Source organism: Canis lupus, chromosome 5, assembly GCF_048164855.1.
Source record: "Canis lupus baileyi chromosome 5, mCanLup2.hap1, whole genome shotgun sequence".
Classification (NCBI taxonomy): Eukaryota; Metazoa; Chordata; class Mammalia; order Carnivora; family Canidae; genus Canis; species Canis lupus.
In genome coordinates, this window is record NC_132842.1 from 63,101,512 (window position 1) to 63,126,111 (window position 24,600).

At 33.8% G+C, this 24,600-nt stretch overlaps 1 protein-coding gene across 11 annotated transcripts in view; it reads right to left on the reverse strand.

The window, feature by feature from the left end:
* CHD9 (chromodomain helicase DNA binding protein 9) overlaps positions 1–24,600 on the reverse strand; it is a 221,161-nt gene that overhangs the window by 67,704 nt on the left and 128,857 nt on the right. For all 11 annotated transcript variants that reach the window (XM_072827068.1, XM_072827070.1, XM_072827073.1 and 8 more), the window contains 10 exons: positions 23,957–24,068; positions 20,147–20,293; positions 18,958–19,026; positions 18,821–18,876; positions 17,918–18,035; positions 14,343–14,429; positions 14,003–14,140; positions 8,147–8,268; positions 4,659–4,902; positions 504–680 (listed from right to left, as the gene is read on the reverse strand). In XM_072827068.1, coding sequence (XP_072683169.1) covers positions 504–680; positions 4,659–4,902; positions 8,147–8,268; positions 14,003–14,140; positions 14,343–14,429; positions 17,918–18,035; positions 18,821–18,876; positions 18,958–19,026; positions 20,147–20,293; positions 23,957–24,068 — 1,270 coding nt within the window. The remainder of the gene's footprint in view (positions 1–503; positions 681–4,658; positions 4,903–8,146; positions 8,269–14,002; positions 14,141–14,342; positions 14,430–17,917; positions 18,036–18,820; positions 18,877–18,957; positions 19,027–20,146; positions 20,294–23,956; positions 24,069–24,600) is intronic.

A 24,600-nucleotide genomic window follows, 5' to 3' on the forward strand; every position in this document is an offset into this window, starting at 1 on the left:
CTAAATATTTCTACATGTATCACTATATATGCATATATATGTGTATACTGGCAAAAGTTTAGTCTAGAAAGATGCATAACAATCTATAAATACTGGAGTGGGGAGTAGAACTGAGGTGGGTATTGATAGTAAAAAGGAATGCTTCAGTTTTATGGTATGTAGCTCTGCATATTGGAGTTACTTGTTCAAGTGTTTATATACTAATTATGTGATCTCAATTAAATGAAAATGTTAAAAGACTCTGATTTGAAATAAGCAAACACACTAGTAAGAAGATGACTTTTAAAAATCCATGAATTATAACCAACCTATGCTGAGCATGGGGAATTTTTTTCCTTAGTAATTAAAACAAAATAAAAAACAAAAAACCCTCAATTGCCACAGATAAGAATCTGATCTATACTCTAAAATTTAAAAAGTGAGGTTAGCATTAGTTCTGTCTCTATCTGACCTATCACTAAGTAACTAAGACACTGCATTAAGTCAAATAATAAGTTACTTACCAGATTCATGAGTTTCAGACCTTCTAGAAGTTTGCAATTTTTATTTTTTAACCTATGTGCTTCATCAATAATCACACATCGCCATTCAATTGCATTAAGCTCTCCGCAGCCACCCAGAATCATTTCAAAAGTGGTGATGATGGCTTGGAATCTGTAAGCTCCTCGAATGATACGTCCCTAGAAATTTATTATCAAATACAATAATTTGCTAGAATGTCTTCATCACAATTTTTAATTCCTATCAAATAGCATAAAAATATATCTAACGATATCTGCTACAAAACATTTTCCACTGAAATTTTTATATATGCATACCTGCCCTTTAAATAATGAGGAAGTTTAGCATTAAAATGATTAAATTGCAGTGTTTTCAAGAATAATGCAAAAAATTATGCCAACACAATTATTTAATTTATAATTATATTCAAATCAGTATTCATTGATAAAATATTTTATAGTTTTTAAGAGTTGTAGTAACAATTTTAGATCAAGAAAGAAATGGCCATTATAAAATCTGGACAGTGAAATTTCAGCTTTAATGCTTATTACTTATATCCATGAGTTGACACATACAACGGCAAATAAATAGTTAATATCAAAATTAGCCACCTGAGTCAATTATTCAGCAAATATTTATTGAGTGTCTGTGTGCCAGACCCTGTTCTAGATGCTGGAGATACAGCAGTAAACAAAACAGACAAAAATAATTATCCAAGTGGAACTTACAGCCCAATGATTCAAATGTAGGACATAGCCATTAAGAAAATATTTTTAAAAGTTACAAAGTGATAAGGGCTGTGGAATAAAATAAGAAAGGTATATGGGGTCGGAGGTGACCACTGCAATTTTATGGATTGCATAGGAGGCTATTACTGAGAAGTGACATTAGAGCAAAGTTCTGAAGATGAGGGAGAAAGCCATGTGATACCTACAGCTCTACAGTAGAAAGCAATCTTGGAAGAAGCAGCAAGTGTGAAGGCCCTAAGGTGGGAGTATCTACGGCAGTCTTCACATAGTAAGAATGCCAGAGAAGCTGAAACTCATTGAGTGGAGGAGATGAAGCTGTCCTGGGACTGGAAAGTTTGCTAAGGATTTGGCTCTTTCTCTAAGCAAGAGGCTACTGGAGGGTTTTGAGACAAGAAGTGACATGTATTTTAAGAGTCCCTTTGGTGGCCATAGAAAAATAGTCTGAAAGAGGCCAAGGACAGATCATAGAGATGACCAATATGGGTCTGTCATAGTAATCCAAGCAAGAGATTAACATTGGAAGTCATGAGAAGTATTCAGTTCTGAATGTATTTTGAAGGTTGAGCCAACAGGATTTGCTAATGGATAGGCATAGAGTGGGATAAAAAGAAGACTCAAGTTTACGTGTAAAATCTTTTAGCTTGAACAATTAGAATGTGGTGTTGCTACTTACAACAAGAAAATTCAGGATTTTGGACACGTTATGTTTGAGAAAACTACTTAGATATCCAAGTGGAATAGATGAATAGGCATTTGGAGAGCTCTTTGGAATTCAGGAAAGAAGTTAGAGTTGGTGATAAGATCTGGGGAGTTTCTAGCAGTATAGATGGTACTTAAGTTGTGTGACTGAATGAAACCTCTGACAGAAAGAGTATGGATATAAAAGAGTCTGAAGATTGAGCCCTGGGTCACCTCCAAGTTTAGATAGAGAAGGTACAAAGGAAACAGTAAAGGGGGCTTCAGAAAGAATAGGACAGTACAAATCCTGGAATCTAAACTAAGAAAATGTTAAATGGGACTGAAAACTATAAACTATCAGGGATTAGGAGAAATTAAGGGTTAAGAAAGATTGTGTATTCTGATTTAGAGTTTAATTCCTACTTTTTTAAAAAAAGGATTTTATTTATTTACACATGAGAGACACAGAGAAGAGGGGCAGAGACACAGGCAGAGGGAGAAGCAGGCTCCCTGCAGGGAGCCTGATGTGAGACTTGATCCCAGGACTCTGGGATCATGACTTCAGTCAAAGACAGACGCTCAACCACTGAGCCACCCAGGTGCCCAATACCTACTAACTTAATTAGATTAATCCATAATAATTATATGCATGGCTACTAAGTTGAAAAACAGATCCAATAGATATTATTTAGAAAGGCGTAAAGTATAAGTCTAGGGCATTTATATAGCTCTAACAACCTCAGGCAGAAGGCATTCAGGTAAAGTGATATCACAATGTTTATGAACAAGGGCTTTTGATTCTAATTACCTGGGTTTATTAATCCCAGTTTTGTTGGGATTTTGGAGGAAACTGCATAACTTCTTTATACCTCAGTTTCCTCATTTGCAAATGGGGCTAATATTATTACCTACTTACAAGGCAGGCATTACAAAGATTCAGGGAAATACTAATTCTAAAATGTCTGGTGGACTGCCTGGCACATGGCAAATACTAATAAATGATTGTGACTGTTTGTGTTATTATCTGTTACTTTTTTCAGGGTGATTCAGAAAATCTTAGCATATTTTACTACTATTATGATGTCGGGCTATTTAATAACTTGAAAAAGCAGAAGTCAAATATTCAATTCATTTATATTAAAATACACCCAAAAGAATTAACTCAAAAAGTTAAATGTGTATCTAAGCACAGATCTATGTAGAGATTTATCTTTTTAAATTTTAAGCCTGTCAGATAATATCCTTCTAGAATGTATAACATTTACCACAATATATAATATTTAATATATACTATTCAGTTCATAACACATCAAGAATCTTTTAGCTTCTTGGCTATCATGTTTATACCAAACTCATATGGGACATATATTAAAACTTTTAAACATCTCTTAAACTCCTAATATTTTAATTATACTGTCTGTATAAAAACGAGATTAAACTAAGTCAGTCATAATCATTTTTATGATACCATACAGCTCTTAAAATCTACAAATGTATGATTGAGAAGAATAAAACACTATGGAAGGGAATCAAACTATAATCTGAGATGTCAAAGGCTTGAAAATACAAAGGTGACAGTTTCAATAAAATTGAGGAATAACTAAAGCGTTATATAGATGCTTAATTTCATAAGAATGTAACTGTTTCAATCATAAAAGTAAGAGAGACAATGAGGCTGAAGGAACTAACTTAATTAATTCATTTTCAGCTTCAAATAGATAGACAATCAGTTGCTACTGGGAAGAAAAGCAGTAGAAGGCTAGGCACATTACCTTACTTCAACCTGTATCATATCACATGACCTAGCCATACATTATAATGATCCTTATAAAACAAAAGAACTAGTGAAAGAAAAATAAATTATTAAGGTGCTACTGAGGTAGAATGTTAGCCAAAAAACCTATTCTAATTAAAACATATATGTTTGTGTGAACTATGTTTTTACTGATACTATTTCTTAATAAAATTCTTAAAGAGTCCTGTACCACTCAAAACTCTAATTGGTCCTTAATTGCTTTCTTAACTTTCTGCTAGAAAATTCATTATTATAATGCTAACTCTTAATTTTATGATGTGTGTATTTAGATGAAAAATAATAAATCTCCAACTAAATTTCCTCCTAAAGAGGCCAAAGTAAAATGGAAAAAGTGCCTTTAGGATATAGAGGAGAAGAAAACCACCAAATCACCAGAGCACTGGAATAACCAATTCAAAAGGGAAAATGATAGAGAGGTATGCCTGACTCTGCATACAAAACAAATAAACCAAACTTAAAATATGTCTAAAATCAAAGTCCTTTGAACATGGAAAAGAACCTATGGTTTCATCTCAGTAAGCATTTAAACCCACAGTACTCACCAGGGGTGAAGATTTGAATTTTAGAAATGGAGAGAAAATAATGGAGGATGATCAAAGAGACATATTTTTCTAAAAATAAATTTAATGTATATTTAAAAGCAATGAGTAAAATTATTCTAGTTGAAAAATTAGGGATACAATCAAATTAGTATCTTTGTATAGATCAGCATACTTTATAGTGAACCGGAACATCACCCTAATTCCTTGTCATTGTTTTCTTCAGCTACTAAAGTTTATTGTAAAATAAATACAATGAAAAAAGAGATCGAACCAAGATGTACATAGGAAAATAAAATCCATCTCAAATTTGAAAATAATTAAAACATAATAATTGGCTTTTTCAAACAACAAACAAAATCATCAGTAACACACCTGTGAGTCCCTGAAGTACATCTCATATTGCTGTATCATTTGTCTGCTAATCAGGCTCCCATGATAAACCACAACATTAATATCAGTCCATGTACGAAATTCTCTCTCCCAGTTTGCAATGGTAGAAAGTGGAGCAATAATCAGGAAAGGTCCTCTTATACCAGTCAGAAGGATTTCGTAGAGGAATGTAATTGATTGAATGGTTTTGCCAAGACCCATTTCATCTGCTAAAATGCAGTTTCGTCTGAAATAAACAAATATATCATCCATGTATACATTGGATTTTTCTGTACACTACAATGTTTTTAAAGATAAATATACAAAAATAACCAAATATCAAGTTAAGATACTTGCATTTATAAAAACATAAAAAGTTGCCAAAGTGTACACTAAGCATGCTATTTTGTAAAAATAGGAAATTATAATTTTATTATAATCCTGCATAGGGAAAACTATAGATTTTTGTAGCTCCAAAATAAGATATCACCCATTAGAGGCATGATTTTGTTAAAGAATGAAACAGCATAAGTAAGGCAAACTAAACATATTTATTCAGGAAGCACTTATTAAATACCTTCTATATCTCAGGGAGAGTATGGGAAGATGGGATACAAAAGAAATAGGGCATATTCTCTGCCTTCCATGGGCTTGTATCTATTAGAAAAGCAGACATGTAAATAAATAAATAAATAGTCATGCAGTGTGCTATCACAGAAGTGCAAATAAAGCACTGGTATCAACTTTGGCTGGGCTCTAGAAGAATCTAAAAGCCTGAAAGAAACACAGACACACAGGGTTCTCCCCTACACATTATGATTCAATGTGTATGGAGTAGGATAAAAGCAGCTATAAGTTTTTTTTTTTAAGTTCCACAGATGATTATAATACATGGCCAGTTGAAAATCCTCAGGGTTAAGTTTATTGCTGAAGCTCAGAGGAGTAAGTGTCCATTTGTGGCAAAAAGAGATGAGGGGATGAGATCATTTTCCAAAGAGGAGTTCAATAATAGGTAGAATTTTGCCAGAGAGCTCAGCAAAGGAGTGGAGGTATAAGGAACTCAACATGGAGACTACAAACATAGTTTGGAGATGAGGGTGAAAGGAGGGAGTATTACTAAGATACGAAGAGATCAGAAATAAAGAGGTTAGACATCATTCTGTTATGCAACAGGAATCACTGAAAATGTTAAAGAAACCTGATGCAATTGGGTTTGTGTTTTGAGGTTTACTTTGGCTCCACCATGGCTATTAGAAGGTGAGGTGCCTAGAAGCTGGGACACTAACCAGGAAAGTACTGCAAGAATGCAGAAAACAATGGCGGGCACTTGGACTAAGGGAGGAGGACTAAGAGGAGAGAATGGTTTCCAAAGTTAATTATGACTTAGAATGCTTTAAACTCAGTGGCTTACCAGATATATGGGGTGTTGGATGAAAGTCAGATTTCAATCTGGTTGACTTAAATGAATCATTTTTTTTTTTAAAGTAGGCTCCACACCCAACATGGGGCTTGAACTCATGACCCTAACATCAAGAGCTGCGTGCTCTTACTGATGAGCCAGCCAGGCACCCCTGTATTGTGTTATTCTTAGGTGAAACACAAAATATGGAGGAAGAACAAGTTTGGTACAGAGGAAACAGGAAATGATAAGGTTAATTTTGAATTTTGTGTTGAAAGAATTGGTGAAATAGACTTTAAAGTAGCAAGAGGCAAAGAAAAATATGGCCTTGGATTTCAAGGCCTTAGAGATTAAGAGATGAGACTATTAGGATGTTATTGATAAAGGCAGAGGGGGTGTGGAGTAGAGCTTATGAAGAACAAACCTGTCCTAGGAGGAGAGAGCAACAGAGAAATGTTAGAAGGAAAAGCAATACCAAAAGGCAGGTAGAGGAAGGAAAACCAGCAGACCCGAGAGTCACAGGGTCTGGAGACAGTCCCACTGTGGAAGCTGCTGGCAGTGAGAATGGGGGAAAGTTTACAGTCAGTGACTACCTACAGCAGCAGGGAAACAGCAAATTAGGGCTGAAAAAATACCCCATGGATTGTGAAATAAACCATTTTAAAGATACAGAATCAAATACAGGCAACAGGTTTAAAGCTAGTTGATGAGGAAACGGAAGAGCTCCTCCTGTAGGCTGTTATTCCTAGAAATGACAGAGGGCTCAAGGTCACTAGAAGGAAAAACAGAGCCAAGAAGAGGAGGTTTATCCTTTTCTTTCTTATGTTTTTATGGTAGGTTAAACTGATCAGAGAGTGAAGGGACAGTACTAGTCTTGAGAGAGCTTGAAGATGTAAGAGCGCAGGATGACAGCTGATGGAAGTGAGGCTCTGAGAAGCCTGGAGGAGGTGTGTGTCAAGAACAGAGGTGGCATGTTAATCTTGGTAATGGGGAGGCACCTTTAACCTCTGGTACATGAGGATTCCTAAGAAAGGCTAAGAATGGAGATACGTCTGTCAGGCAGACAAGAACTTGAACAAGCTCATCCATTGGCCCTAGGGTTCTCTATGGAGCAGTCACGTGGAGTCAAAGGGTAGGGCTGTGATAGAGAGCCCAAGGAAAGTGCTGTAAGTTTAAAACAAGCCATGTAGGAAATGGGGAAGGGCAATGATGAGAGGATTTAAGCAAAACAGTTAACTTTTTTACCTGGAAGGGTCTCTTGGGAAAAATGATGGTTAACATTTAGAAAATATAAACTAGGGGGAAGAGCGCTGGGAAGGGTTAACATGTTCCCCTACCCTCACGTGACTGAGTCTCAGGACTCACCATCACCGAGTCTAATAACTCAGAGAAGAATCATGTGAGAAGTAAAAATATAGAAGAATGACTGTGAATAAAAAGTATCATCAAACTGTTCTATTATTACTAATAACAATCTTGGCTTGCTCTCTTGTATATGCCACTATGCTTTCTCAATCATTTTTACTTCCATTTTATACTTCTTTTGCAATTATCTTTTCACTGAAAAAAGTAAGATAATGTTCCACTCAGCATTTTGAACAACTTGGAAAATAAATAATTAATAGAAGAGGTAAATTCATTACTAGGTTCTTATATTTTGATTTCTATTCCTCATCAACTGCTAATAATCTGCTTCTCTGAAGACTTAACAGACCTACCTAATTCTTACTGATATTATTGCTCACTCTAACTAGATTCAATTACTGGCAGATAGTGTAAGTTGGTAAGTTGAAAAATATTCTGTAACATAACAGATGTTTTACAATGTTAAAAAAGACATTTCAGTGTTTATTACTAATTATCTTATCAATTTTCTTCTATTCTGATTGGCGTACATCTTTAAAGGAAGCAATTAAAGTCAAAATCCTAAATTATACTTTGCACATCCTTCTGAGGTAACCTCACTTTCAATAACAAAGACCCCATGACAGTAATAATATAGCAGATCAGTACCTATTTTACTTAATATATTTTGACACACATAAAAAAAGCAACACAGTAAATTTTTTTTCTATTAAGATATACTACATACCTATTGTACCAATTGAATAAGAGCCAGTTGAGTCCTTCCAGTTGATATTCCCTGAGTTGATTGCCATTTTTATAGTCCCTGGATTGATCAATTTTTTTCCAAATATTAGCAGGAGGACGATCCTTTGTGGAAAAACAAAGAATGATGCATTTCAGATTTTTTAATCTTTCATAAAACTCATACATGATAAAAGCATGCTTTTAAAATAATTAAAGGAGCTAACATTATATAGTATTATGATGAAATGTTACAAACATCTAAAGGCCAAATTAGTTCTGCACAAACTCTTCCAGAAAATTGAAGAAGGCAGCATACATTCCACTAATGCCACAAAGCTCAGGTACTAAAATCAAAGATATTACCAAAAACCCTTCTACACACCAATATCCCTAATGAATACAGATGCAAAGATTTATAACAAAATTTTAGCAAATGGAATCCAATATATGAAAGGATAATCCTCATGACCAAGTAGATTTTTTCCAGGAATGGAAGGTGTTTAAATTTGAAAATTAATCAATGTTGATCAACAGACTAAAAAACAAAAATATGACAATCTCAATAGATGCAGAAAAGGGATTTAAAAACTCTAACACCTATTCCTAATAAAAATTCTCATTAAATTTTGAATAGAAGGGAACTTCTTCAACCTGGTAAGTAAGGTACATCTATGAAAAGAGCCAAAGCTTAACATCATACTTAATGGTTCAAAACTAAAAGCTTTCTTCTTAAAATTGGGAAAAGGCAAGCATGTTTATTGTCACTGCTTCTATTCAACATTATACTGCAGTTTCTAAGAAGTATAATAAAGCAAAAACAAAAAAGGAATAAAAGGCTTTAAGATTGGCACGGAAAAAGTAAAACCATCTTAATTCACAGAAGACTTCATTTTGGGGGGATCCCTGGGTAGCTCAGTGGTTTAGCACCTGTCTTTGGCCCAGGGCGTGATCCTGGAGTCCCGGGATCGAGTTCTGCATCGGGCTCTTGGCATGGGCCTGCTTCTCCCTCTGCCTGTGTCTCTGCCCCCCTCTCCCTCTGTGTATGTGTGTGTGTGTGTGTGTGTCTATCATGAATAAATAAATAAAATCTTTAAAAAAAAAAAGACTTCATTTTTGTATGTAGAAAATCTATGGAATCTATAGCAAAGATAAACTAAGAAATGATTTTAGCAAGGTTGTATGATACAAGATCAATATACAGAAAGCTGTATTCTATATTGTAGAAACAAATTTAAAGATAATACCATTTTCTCTTTCATCAATAATAGCATCTAAAATATGACCTATTTAGGAATATATCTCTCAAAAGTTGTGTAAGACTGGTGTATTTAAAACCACAAAACACTGCTGAGAGAAATTAAAGAAGACCTAAACAAGTGGAATTTCGTGGACTCAAACACTGAACATTGTTATTAATTCTTCCTAATTGAACAGCAGATTCAACATAACCAAAATCCTAGTATGTTTTTGTAGAAATTGATATGCTGATTCTAAAACCATATGGAAATGCAAAAGACCAGAAATATCCAAAACAACTTGAAAAAGAATAAAGTTGGAGGACTTATACTGATTTCAAGACTTGTAAAAGTTACAGAATCAAGACTGGGTAGAATTGGTGTAAAGATAACAGACTAGTGGAACAGAATAGAGGGTTCGAAAATACACCCACATGTATTAACTCAATTGATTTTTCACAAAGTAGGAAAGGCAATTCAGTGGAGTAATGACAGTTTTTTCTTTTTATCCAAAAACTAGTGCTACAACAATTGGACACCCATAAACAAAAAATGAACTTTGATTCATACATGCACTATATACAAAAATTACTCAAAATTCATCATAGACCTAAATGTTACCTAAAACTAAAAAACTCCTGGCAAAGATCTCCTAGCTATAGCACCAAAAGCACCAAAAGCACCAAAAGTAGCTTTTCCATAAGGAAAAGACAGATAAACTAGACTTTATCAAAATTAGGAACTTCTGCTCTTTTACAGACATTGTTAAGACAGTGAAAAGACAAGCCAGAGACTTGGAGAAAACTTTTGCAAATCATATATCTGATAAAGGACTTGGATCTAGAATATATACATAATTCTTAGAGCCCAATAATAAGAAAGTATTAAGCCAATAAAAAATATGCAAAATATTTGAATAGGCACTTTATTAAAGATACACTAATGGCAAATAAACACATGAAAAGATTCTCAACATCATTATTCATTAGGAAATATAAATGAAAACCACAATGTCATACTATTATATACACATTAGAATTGCTAAGATTAAAAACACTGTTCCGAGTGTTGACAAGGATGTGAAACTACTAAAACTCTTATACAATGCTGTAGGGAATGTAATATGGTACAACCAAAGGGAAAAAACTTGGCAGTTTCTTAAAAAATTAAACATATACCTAACATATGACCCAGCCACTTTACTCATCGATATTTGCTGAAGAGAAATGAAAGCACATACCTAGATAATGACTTGCACACAAATATTCCTAATAACTTTATTTCTAATAGCCAATATAAGTATTCATCAATAGGTGAATGGATAAACAAACTGTGGGATATACATTACAACAGAATACTACTCAGCATTAGAAAGGAATGAACTACTGATGCATGTAATGAATGACATGAATCTTGAATACTGCATGAAAGAAGCTATACAAAAAACATTATACTGTCTATATAAAACTACAGAGAATTTAAAATAATGGATAGTGACATAAGAAAGATTAGTAGTTACCTACAGGGGGGCTTGGGGGTAGAGGAAGAAAGATTTGGGAGGGGGGATTACAAAGGGAAATGAGAATATGGGATTGAAGGATAGTTCGTTATCTTGATTATACTGATGGTTTCAGATGTCAAAACTTATCCAACTGTACACTTCAAATACACATAATTTATTGTATGTTGCTTCAAACTCAATAAATTTATCTTTAAAAAATATGATGCAGTTGGGTCTGGTTCAAGATGGTGACAGAGAAGCAAATGGTTTAAACCCCACATATGGCACCCCAGCTTTATGATCCGAACCTGAGAGATGAGCCCCCAAAACATCTATCTTTGAAACCCAGCAGGGCTTGCGTCCACGAAACCCACAAGGCTATATATGGTGAACTGAGAAACTATTCTTAAAGTGTTCACGTGGACTCACCTGGCTACACCCCAGGGCTAGTGCAGAGGCAGCCGACTAAAAAGGATGAGGTGTATCGAATTTTCTCTCATACATTTTAAATCTATCGTACATCTCTATACCACCTTTGATATTCATGGTACAAAGTATTTCTTTCAAAAGAAATCTAGAAGCATAACACTGTATGCAAAAAAAAAATTCATTTACATATATAGTTTAGTCATACTTATCCAAATATATTTTTTCTTTCTCAGTGATAAAAAGCTCTGTTATGAATTATTCTGGATAGCTAAGACACAAACTTTCTTAAGATTGCTGAATAGGTGGAAGGATAACATTATTCCAGCCCCAAATTAGTAGGGTCTGGGTCTCAGGAGGATAAATACGTTTCTGAGAAACAAGCACAAGGTTTCTTATGATCTCTTACTTTTAAATGATCTTATATTGGTACTAATCAACAAAATTACACCTCTAAAAATTACCAGGATGGTCAGGGTCAGTGTATGGTAATTCTGAATGAAAAACTGAATTAGGCCATCAGTATACAGAAAACAACTGGTTATTAGAGCTTTACTGTTACTTAATATAATTAGGGTGAATACAGAAAATATTTCTTCAGTGGTATGCAATGAACTTAAAAATAATTAACATATAATAATTATTTAATTATTGCTTAAAATATTTTCCACATTAAGTCATATTCTCCACAATTTTCTTTTCAGCAATCTGATCATTATTTAATATTTCATTAGAGTCAGAAAGAAATTTCATTTCCAGAACCTCTAAAAATACATGTTTTATATGTTATTTTATTTAATCATAATAGACTGGCAAAAAATCACTTACCTCCCACAGTATTTAACTATGATAGGTTAGCACTATTGTCAAGTCCACTTTATAGTAATTAAGGGGATTAATTCCATGGGATGATTTCCCTTTACCAAGGACTACACCATATCTACCTGTCTAAGGCAGTGGTTTTTCTCAGACATGTGCATCAAAATCATCTTTTTAAAAACAAATAGGCCCGGGGCTGCTCTCAAATATTCTAATTCAGAAGCCACAAACAAGGAATCAAGCATCTTGAATTTTTGAAAAGTTCTCAAGATGATTCTGATACGTACTTCCAACTGAGAATCAATGATGGAGAGAAATAGCTTACAGGATGAGGCCAGAGATCAGATTATCAATGAGACATAGTCCCCACTCCAAAAAGAAAACCTTTCCCTTCCACGATCTCCCTTGACTCATTCCTCCCTTAATTAGTTAACACTTTTGTTTTCCAGAACAAGGAAAGGCATTGAGAAGTCAAAGGAATGGAGGTAAGCTGCTGTTCTCTTGGTAACAGACATATGGATATTTCTGGGACATTACTTAAGAAGAACAGAAAATAAGAACAGAAAAAAATTATTATCAAAATATGATCTATTCCATGAACATTATTAGTTCATTTCCTTCTCTTCCATCACATCTCCACATTTTTCATGGCAGCTCTTCCTCACCCTTATGCTAATCAAAAAGTGATCTGTTCCTGCCTTTTCATGTATAAATATTTTCTCTTTAGTGAAATAAGAAATTTCTGTGACTAAATTACATTTGAAAGAGAACACGGCAAATATTAAATAAAATCATAACAGGTCTCTTCATGGTGAATTTCTTTTCATTGGCCCCCCAAAATTGTATTCACGTGACAATAATTCTATGTTTTAGGATTTAAAGTAAACAATTTTAGGAAATATAAGTAAAAATTATATAATTTTCAGCAATATCACAACTTGCCTTAGCTGCCTAGAATTCTATAGTTTCCGTACTAGAAAAGTCAATAACCTACTTAGATTTCTTATTTTTTGAACAGGGAAGAGATATGCATGTAATCAATTAAAAAAAAAAAGAACATATTTATTTTATGTAGGCTTTTAACAATATTCCATATAAAAGGTTCTTTTAAAATAATGCTCCTATGGAAGGAGATGAATGATTTAGTTATGGAGAATTAACTGGTTTATAGAAAAGAAGGAAAAGGTGGGTATAATAAGGATTTTTCCTTATTGTAGAAATAGAGAATTAATAACTCCACTTCAAGGGACACCTGGGTAGCTCAGCAGTTGAGCATCTGCCTTCGGCTCAGGGCGTGATCCTGGTCTGGGAATCAAGTCCTGCATCGGGCTCCCTGAGAGGAGTCTGCTTCTCCCTCTGTCTATGTCTCTGCCTCTTTCTCTCTGTGTATCTCATGAATAAATAAATTAAAGCTTTAAAATAATAATAATAATAAAAAACTTCCACCTCAAGCTGAAACTGATATTCTTGATATTTTTATAAACGGTCTGGGAGAAATCGTCATCAGAAACTCTTAAATTCAGAGATGAGGTGGAAGCATTTGCAACTTGTCTGGAGGGAAATTTGAAGGAAATACTCAGCAAAATTATAAATGCACATATGCTCTGACCAAGGCATTACACTTCTGACTTGTCTTACAGACACTTGTACATGGGCTCAATGTTCAATGCAGCATTGTTTATGACAGCAAAAAAATGGAATATTCACTAATGGAGGAATAGTTAAATTAACATACATAAGATACTATGTAGCAATTTTTAAAATACAGTATTCATTGTACACCAAAAGTGAAATTAAAAATGTAAAGATTACATTAAACCTGTTGAATAAAAGAAGTGCTAAGATTTTATGAAGTTGTCTAAGACACAGTTCTTACCAAATGTCTTGTATCAGGCCTTGAAGCTTGTAAGTGTTCAAACTCTTCTATTTTTGCAAGATCTACGTCTTCCTTTAGTTCCCATGTACTATCTTCATATGGTAATGAGCACCACTTTACTAAGTAGTAAATAACAGGCTGTAAAAAAAAATTTTTTTTTCACTTTACCATTTTGAAAAAGAGTAGAGACAGCTTAAATAAGCCTAACCTTCATTAATAAAAACTAATGAAACTTTTTTTTCAGTGTTTTTAAGTCATTAATTTTTAAAAAGCAGTACATTTTAACATTTGGAAAGTTTTAGGTTTTTCCTACTTAAATTTTTTTTTCCTAAATATTTACCTCACCAGTGTCTTTATCTTCACAAAAAGAGACTTCTAACACTCTGTCTACTTCAACGTAGTCTGGGTTAAATGGTTCCTCTTCCATCTACAATTAAAAAGTAACTTAATGGATAACTGACAAAGAAGTAAAAAGATAAAAGCAAAATCAATGCAAATTTACTAGTTATTTTCTAGAACAAACTGAAGTTTGATTTCAATTAAATTTTCAATAAATGGGACTCTTCTGTTTTAATTTCCAAAAGATATCTAAGATATTTGCCTGTATTATGAATTACCACATTACGTATAATAAAACCCTCCGAGTACCATCAAGAAATAAGGTACCTCACACAAGTGACTTACTCTAGAAGATACCTTCTAACATTTTCCTAGAAGAGCCTCTATACCTGTCTTGTGCCACTCTTCTCACTCAGGTCTATGTGTTGGAGACCAGTCACCCAACCTGCAGGCTCATCTCTCAGTTGCATCAAACATTCTTTATTTGCTGATTCCTGTGCTCAGAACCCAGTTACTTCAATGAATTCAAACTCTATTTGAGCTACCTTGAACGGCACTCACTCTTCTACCTTCTTTCCTGTGGTTTTTCTACTGGGTTAATGATAACAGAGTACCCCTTCCACACCTTACTTCCAGTTACACTAGTCAGAAATAGAGAAGTCAGCTCAGATTCTATCTTTTTGTGTCTTTTTTAATCTCCCACATCTAATAAGTCATCAATTCTTACAGATTCTGCCCTCAACTCCAACTCCAACTGGTTCTTCCTTCATCCTTCTCACTGCTTCATCACTTACTTGGACCTTGAAAACCTCCTGATAGTACTCAACTATCTTTCTTGCTTCCCTTTAATCCCTTTTCACATTGACCCTAGAGTGATGTTTCTCATATATAAATCTTACCTATTGCCCCCTTGCTTCAATTCCTTCATTGACCCTCCCTTGTTTGGGGATCAGGCCCACATTGGTTTTTGTGGAATAAGCAGGATCCTACCTTTTTCCTCCAGCCTCATCTCCTATTGCTTGGCACAGCTGTCCCCCAGATTTCATGCTTCCAAAGTATAAAAACACAGGCTTTTCAAACTCCGTGTTATGGCACACCTCCATGTTTCTATACTCCTTCTTCTCTCTTCTGAATAGACTATTGTTCCTTCTCTTGTCTGCCTGGCTGCTTCCTATTCATTCCTGAATGCCTTACTTTCAATAGCCCTTCTCGGCTATCTCTGCTGCCTCTCCTCCTCTGCTTAACCTCTAAGTACTGTAGTGCTCCATGGTTCTGTTTTTAGTTCTCTTTACTGTCTCAAATCCTTCCTGAACGAGAGTATCATCTCAGGATCTCTTGATAACAAAGAACACTGCCCATCATCAGAATGGTAATGAGGTACTTTAAGACAATCTGCATAGCTCCAATCTATGTTGTACCTGAGTCAAGTGAGAAAAATCAGTCTTTGTGAAAAATTAAAAGATTATTAGTTAAGTACTCTAAAATCTTCAGCTCATTAGGAACCTCTGTATTGGAGTGAGGATGTGAAAAGTTTTTGACCTCCCAGCATCCATAAACTGAGTAGGTCATTGAAATCATCAAATTTTTGAAGGAGATTCTATAATTACAAAAAAGTAACAGTAATTTCATGGTGAAAAAAAATCTCCCAGATACCACCATAATCTAGTGGTTAAAGTGAACACCACCAGTAACAGGGCAAATGAGTTCATACTCCTCCTGAGGATTCAGTGAGAAGGGTACAGTATCATTTCTGTGGTGGTCTTTTATTTTTAAATTTTAATTCCAGTGTAAACGTTCAGTGTTATATTAGTTTTGGATGTATAATACAGTAATGTTCTCTTAAAAAATACATAACTCAAAAAAATGCATGACTTGAATCCTCAGGCAATATGAGACAACCCCAAAATTAGGGACATTCTACAAAATAAACAACCTATACTCTTAAAAAAATGTCCAAGTAATGAAAACCAAAGAAAGACCAATTAACAGAAACATGATGACTAAATTCAACATCTGATGCTAAATTGGATTCTGGACCACAATAAGCACAAAACCACCTTTTTTTGGCTATAAAAATAGTGGAACAATTAGTGAAATATGAATAAGGTCGGTCTATAGATGAGCTAGTACTACATCAATATTAATTATACTATTAGTATGTAGCAGAATTTAAAAAATTCAATACTGGGATCCCTGGGTGGTGCAGCGGTTTAGCACCTGCTTTTGGCCCAGGGCGCGATCCTGGAGATCCGGGATCGAATCCCACGTCGGGCTCCCGGTGCATGGAGCCTGCTTCTCCCTCTGCCTATGTCTCTGCCTCTCTCTCTCTCTGTGACTATCATAAATAAGTAAAAATTAAAAAAAAAAAACTTAAAAAATTCAATACTGAAGTATTTGCAACTTACTTTCAAATGGTTTAAAGAGAAAAACCTATGTGCTTTGGAGGGAGGCAGAGAGAGAGGAGGACACAGGCAGAGGGAAAATGTGAATCATCAGGCCAACTGTTAAATATTAACATTTAGGGCATCTTATTAAAATACATGTAGGAAAATAAAATGTAGAGCAAAGGGAATATAATCAATGGTATTATAATAGAGCTGTCTAATGACAGATGGGAGTGACACTTGTGGTGAGCACAGGATAACATACAGACTAGTGGAATCACTATGTTGTATCCCTGAAACTAATGTAATACTGTGTGTCAATTATTTATATATGTGTGTGTGTGGATATATATACATATGTATATATGTAAGAATTCATTGTACTATTTTTGCAACCTAGATTTTTCAAAATAAAAACTCTACAAAATCTTCAAATTAAAAAGTTAAAAAAATTTAGATGAATCTCAAACCGTTCTAAAACAAGCCTATTGAAAAAAATCAAAGATTTAGAGCAGAAAAGGACATCAACTAATTGGTGAAGCCTTTAAAATGAATTATTCCTATGATGGTTTATTCACACATACATAAACCTGGCAGAGAAAATAGGCTATGTATTTTATGTAGTGAAAGATCTTAAGTTTCCATTGACTTGCTATATTACCATTTCCATTACTTGAATAAATTTGCTGATAAAATTCTCTGAGAGGGACGCCTGGGTGGCTCGCTGGTTGAGCGTCTGCCTTTGGCTCAGGGCGTGATCCCGGAGTCCCGGGATTGAGTCCTGCATCAGGCTTCCCGCATGGGGCCTGCTTCTCCCTCTGCCTGTGTGTGTCGCTGCCTCTCTTTCTCTCTCTGTGTCTCTCATGAATAAATAAATAAATAAATAAAATCTTTAAATAAAATAAAATTCTCTGAGATATTAATCCACTCATATTCAACTCTAAGTATTGAAATACATGCTAATTTAAAAATACAAGAGTTATCTACCAATCTGAATCATCTGTGTTCCTGTTTCAGCTAGTTTCCAAGCTAACTTGGGAAGAGAAAATTATTCTACATAGATGGCATTTGTATGCAAATATCTAACTCAGAAGCCTAAAAATTAAAATGAATAATACTTGAATTTTTGATAAATAACTACATGTGTTCAGAGTTCAACATATCACAGTTTCATTTATTTCTTTATTCTTACGTCTGCCAAAAAATGTGCTCTTTGGGCTTGTCTCAATTTGAATCGTTTGATTTTCTGCTGGATCCTTTTATCTTTCAACAGCTGCTGCTCTGTGGCCCACTCACAGTGAAGATAGGAGCTAAAATTTTTATAAAAGCAGTGTATTAGAATAACACAGAAAAACATGATTTTGGGGTTCCTTAGATTTATTTTCAATCGCAGCATCCAATACAAAATATTCAACTTTATGAAGAGGTAGCTCATCATTTCATTTTACGTCAATAGATTGTGTACATTTTCTAAAGCCACTGTGATCACTCTATCCTAAGAAGACTATCATATAAGGACGAGCAATTTGCCACAGAGAAACAGAATGGTAAACAAAGGTGTAAGGGTAACAAGATACGATTTATCATTTATTTCCTCACTGTAACCATTTCATCATGATCAGAAAGAAAGCTAACCTCTTTTGAAACCCATGTAATTTTATTTTAAACATTTGCTTTTACTTAGGTAAGGAAAAAGTTGAAGAACATCTGAAAGTTCGACAATATAAATATAACTGTCTATAATTTGTAAAAGAATATTTTATAAAGACTTCTGTATTTTGATGTTAATAATGAACATTTTCTGAAAAATATTTGCTTACATTTTACCGTATGAAGTTTTGAACTAATAAAACATTTTAACATTCAGGTAAAATTTAAAAAGATAATTTAACTTAATATATTTATATTAAGTTATATTTTATAAACATAAACATAAACATTCATATTTAATTAATTTATAACAATAAAACTATTTATAATAATTATTAAATAATTTATTATTATTTATAATTAATAAATATTATTGATATCAATATTTATATTAATTTAAATATGAATCAGCATTTTCTATTGTTTTTCTAACTCAGATACTTACTAATTCTTGTATTTTACAAAAAATTCTTCTGTATCAATCATCACTCCAGGTGATACCTAAGAACATAAAATCAATACTTATGACTGATAATCAGGCCATGGAATATTATGCATAAAATGTCATGTGTGATTACTTACTTCCTTTTTTACAATTCTAGAAGATAGTATTTTGTCTACAATTGCAGCATCTTCTTCACTTGGATTCTCCTATGGGAGGGAGGAAAGAAAATACGACATCACATTCTAAAAATTCCTTTAGTTGCCACTTTGTATGTTTATGAACACATTAAAATTCAAGAAACATTTATTTAACACATGTGCCAGGCACTGTGGGAGGAATACAAAATGGAAATACAAAAATGGAAAAACAAATCATTGACATTATTGTCCTAGTCATCATTTGCCTCATCATGGTAAACATATTATGCTTCTTAATGGGCTCAGCATTATTATCAGCACTTTACATACATTAACTAATTTAATCCTATGAGGTAGGTACCCATTGTTATCTCCACTGTACAGATTAGGAAGCTCAGGCACAGAGAACATAAGTACTTGCCTAAGGTGTCAGATAGCTCAGCTGGCAGATGAGGGGTTGGTTCACAATCCAGATAAGGAAGATTAAAAGAATTACAAAAAGAGAAAAATGTATATGCAAAGGCAGAGTGCACCTATGTTCATAAGGTCAGAGCATTCAGTGCTTGTAAAGAAGTGGCAGGAGATAAGGTAAAAAAAAAATCCATACATATATATGATGTGCTAAAAATGCATCATTATGTTTTGTAGGACTTGGGAAGCTGTTAGAGGAGTTTGCAGTAGAAAAGTACTATGGGGCAGCCCGGATGGCTCAGTGGTTTAGCGCTGCCTTCAGCCCAGGGCCTGATCCTGGAACCCGGGATGGAGTTCCACGTTGGGCTCCCTGCATGGAGCCTGCCTCTCCTTCTGCCTGTGTCTCTGCCTCTCTCTCTCTCTCTCTCTCTCTCTCTGTGTGTGTCTCTCATGAATAAATAAGTAAAATCTTTTTTTTTTCTTTAAGTACTATGACCAGACCTGTAATTTAGATATATTCTGCAGAAAGGCTGGAATGTGGAGGAGTTTCAGAAATATATAGTTAGGGGGTGAAAAATGTGGGGATAAACTGGAGGAAGAAGCAAAAGAAGAAAACAGAGAGGATAAATTCCTAGGTTTCTGATCTGAATAATTAACGGTTCTATTAACTGCAACAGGGATTCTAGGAGGGAAAGCTGGAGTAGGTTTTAGGAACAGATTTCAAAAAATGTATGTTGGTTTCAAATGATTTGTAGTCATAATCCCAAATCTGTCTTACCACAAATAATTGTAAAGGCTGTTCACCAGGTAAAGGAGCTGAATTTTTTTTTATTTTCACAGAACCTTGAACCTCTTCTTCAGATTGTTTCCCTTCTGCATCTTCTGCGTATTTTTTTCTTTTAATTTGACGATTTGATCTTCTTTTCTGTAATGAACCATAAGGATGATGTTTATATGACAGATTTTAAGAAAAGATTATTTAAATAATTACTTTTAGTAATTCATGTAATTTTGTACATTAAATTTCTTTTTTTTGTACATTAAATTTCTGAAGTTGTATTCAACATTCATCTTTTCTCATTTTTCCTTTTAACTAAAGGAAGATTACAATTTGCCCTTTGCCACAGGCTTAGAATCTTGTTTTACTTCCTAAAGTTTCAAATAACAAAGATTAGTAATATCTTTATTACTTTTCTTTATAAATTGTTAAGAATAAAAAGATTTGTTTTCTTGAACTATTCCACACCTTGGGCAAAACTTGTTTTATTAGTAATACATTTATTGCTTGGTTACTTCTCTTTAGAAACTATTATTAAGAAGAGTAAAAACATGTTTTATTTAGCTTTTTCACACTTTGGGCAACAGGTGTTTTAAACTGTTAATACTTTCATGGTTTTTGCGCCAAACCTAAAAAGTGCATCAGATGAATACTGGTTAAATAATTAACTGGGGACATATAACTAGAGGAATAAATTAAACAATATTTACCATAAAACCCATGAACTTATGTTTAAAACAGAATAAAGAGTATAAAATGTTTTAAAAGAGATACATAAAACAATCAAGTAAATCTACCAAATAATTAAATGTGTATGAAAGAGGAACCAGTGTTTTACTAACTTTACTAGCTTTCCTTAAAAATAAAGAACATCACTATCAAAACCAGAGGTAAGCCTTTTGAAAAGTATTACATGTAATATCATAATCTTAAAATAATCTAAGTGTTTTTAAATCAGGTATCAAATACAGATGGCTTTACTTACCTCCCTAAAGATCTAATATTTGCTGCTCCCTACTATAAAATCAAAATCTCACGTTGGCTTGAAGACTTCAAAGGACTTAGGTTTGCTTTTTTCCACCTCCCTAAAATCTCAAGGGTGGAGGCATCTCAGCCAACTTTTCTATTGCTTAATAATCGGTAAATCTACCCCCTTCTTCCTTTTTCTGTGCCATTTTGTTTTACATATTTAGTAACTCCTGTGACATTCCCCCATAATGTAACCTGCAAAATAACCCATGTCTTCTCCTTTTGGTTTCTGCCAATGTCAATTTCATAGGCCTTTCCTACTTCCATAGCCATGGCAAAGATGGTTCAATCAGTACAGCAGATGGAGAGAAAATGTTATCTGCATCCAAAAAGGTGCAGTGGCCTTTAACTTGCTTCTGCCTCTTTCTTTTGAGTTGTGGAATACTGAGAGAAAGAAAGGCACTAATATGGTGAGTTAGCTTAGCCAAATACAGTAGATAACTTCCTGGCTCATTTAGGATGAGTCTTACCATCTGTGGCCATGAAGATATTTACATTTTCAAAACTCAAAATAACATTTCTTTTAACATGGGACTCAGGAAGGTGGCTTATAAAAGTTATAATGAAAGGACTTTTAGAAGCCCAAATTTTCCTCATCTTGTTTTGAAAAAAAAAAAAAAAAAAGTAATTCTTATTATTACTTGAGGGAAAAACTCTATGGACCTCTAACATAAGGCTAAAGGAATATTTAGATTTCTACAATGAGCATCATATGGCTCGGAATATTCAAGAATAGTTTAATACACAAACAGTAACATTCAGTATTCTAACAACAACATGTATTACCAATGTTATGTCTTATTGGGCACAAATCTCAATAATGACGTTTAAGAATAATTCAATATACTTTTAGAAGACTCTGATGTTTCCAGCACTTTCTGGTCATTTAGGCATCTAGTAGTTCTTTGAAATGCCTCACTTGGGTCTTTAGTAAATTGTAAATGAGTGGCCTGAAAGAATCCTTTGAACTCTTAAAAGTGTAAATTCAGTTGATTCTTCACAGATAAAATGAGCAATAAATTTGTAAACTGCACCCTCATGAAAACTTTATCAGTCTAAAAGATTAATTAAAAAGTCTGAGTTATAAGATCATAGCTGGAATCACTACAGTGGAATAAATTATATTCTACTAAAGTACCCAGTTACACATGAAGCAAAGCCAAATGAAGTGCCACTCTCATCAAATTATCTTTCTCTGTCATGTAGTATCACTACCACTTTAAAAATATAAAAACTAATTTGGTGTACACATTTTGGCTAATGTGTTTTTTTCTGGCTTTCTTTCTCTTAATGTATTCAAAGCACGATTTAAAATAGTGACAAATTCTTTCAATTTCTTTTTTCCAGCTTTTTTCTTCTGTCTTAGAGGCTTCAATGGATCAGCCCACAACACTTCACATAAGCAGTCAGAAATACGCTCTTAAGTGACTAATATTTCATTATGATAACATGTTACTTGTTTCCTACAATAATCTTAATATAATGTACTGCAGGGGTTTTAAAAAAAATTAAGTCTACAAATGCAGTCAGACTGCTGAAGTACGCTATATTAAGATTAAAGGTAAAAAAATAAATATCACATTCAGATTTTTAGATTTCCACCTGACTCCAAACTTGAGACAAATTTTTCAGCCTTCAAATCTTGACAGTCCCTCGTGGTTGAAAGCTATACAGACCTTTCCATCATTTATATGATATGTTTAAATATATCAATAATATAGATTTAGAATTGCTTATTAGAAAATACTTCTTTCCTTCTCTGTGTATATTTTTGTTAAAGCAACATACCTAGTAGAGCAACCTAATACTACAATGAAAGGTGTGGAAGAAATGTGCATGTTAATCTATTCTACCATTTCATTGTTTGGTAATTACATAATGGAAAAATGGCCAGCCTTATGCTAGTAAAAATTAAATTGAATTTTCTCATGGTGAATAAGGTAACTGCAAGTTTGCCTGAGTGAAGAGTAACATGTGAAGAAAAGCCAGGCCATATAATATTAGGAGCTCAGTCACTGCCCTTACCTCAACTCTTGCAGCAGCCCAGGAGCCTTGAGCCACTACTCTCCCATTGGATAAGCTGCATAAGGAAGAAGAAAGGCCATTCAGGGGCTTTCTGGCCCCATAATTCAACAACTGCCACCACCCATACGGCCTAGAGTTGTACTTTAATTATTAAAGAGGAGAGGGTGGCCTGAATTATGACCTTTACTATATATGTATATATATATATTTTTTAACTTCACACAGTTATTTTGAATATCCACTTATAAAAAAAGGCAAAATGCATAGTATTCTTGTCTACATTACGGGATTTTTAATATAATTGGTTATCTTTTCTTTGACAGAAGCAGACCAAAGGAATTATCTCTAGGAATGATTCAATCCATTTGCTCTATCATTGTATGTGATTCTAAAAATTAGTATCTCCATCATTAAGTTCATTCAAAAGCACTCTTTAAGTACAGGATAATATCACTAGATATTTCTCCATGCTAAAAGCCATCAGGGACTTTGGACTGTTATTTAACCTCTCTGGGATTTGGCTTCATTATATGAAAAATGAGGGGTTTAGAAAGAATATGTAAGTTTCCTCCCAGATCCAACATTCTATGGTAATACTACCAGGAGCATATTGTCATAATGCTGTCTTCAAGTCCTACCATATAATAAAATGTAATTTTACTACTAAACTACAATATGAATAACCATAAAGCAGTTTTAGGCTATCTAAATAATCCTATCAGTTCTTCATTTCTCAGAAAAAAACGTGATACTCACTTGAGAGTCTTCCTCTTTGCATGCATGCTGTGGCATCTGCTCTGTATCAGATATCTCATCTGAAGATTCATTCTTTCTTTTTTGTTTCTTACCCAATGTAATAATGAGTTTGCTGTTTCAAGAGGAAAAGAGTAAACACTATGAACTCTCTGCCTTTTCTCCATTTGTGGTCATACTAAGATGGCCATGATAAACTTTTTTCCATTTCATATTACGTGAATGTTCAACCAAAGAGGATAATTATCATGAACTCCATAATGACATTTTCAAGACAAGAACTACATTTTAATGGAACAAACACAAACCAATGTTACAGCTAACATAGTTTTAAGCATAGAAAGGCAGTCAAGTTCTATAGCTTGTTTCTCAGGTTCAAAATTATTTTTCATGGGAAAAATGTCAGGTGATATAACTGTATATAGTAATTAAAATAATTCATTTATTATTTTGTAGATTTGGAATGAGAATTTTTCCCTTTCTACCTCTTACTAAATTCAAATTCTAGTTAATGTCCTTATATCCCACCTATTCCCTAGAATCCTCTACTACTTTTTACCCTAATTTCTCCCTTACTTGAAATACTTTAACAATTGTTAATTATTTCATTTACGTTAAGGCTTATCTTGGCTGTACTATATGTTCCT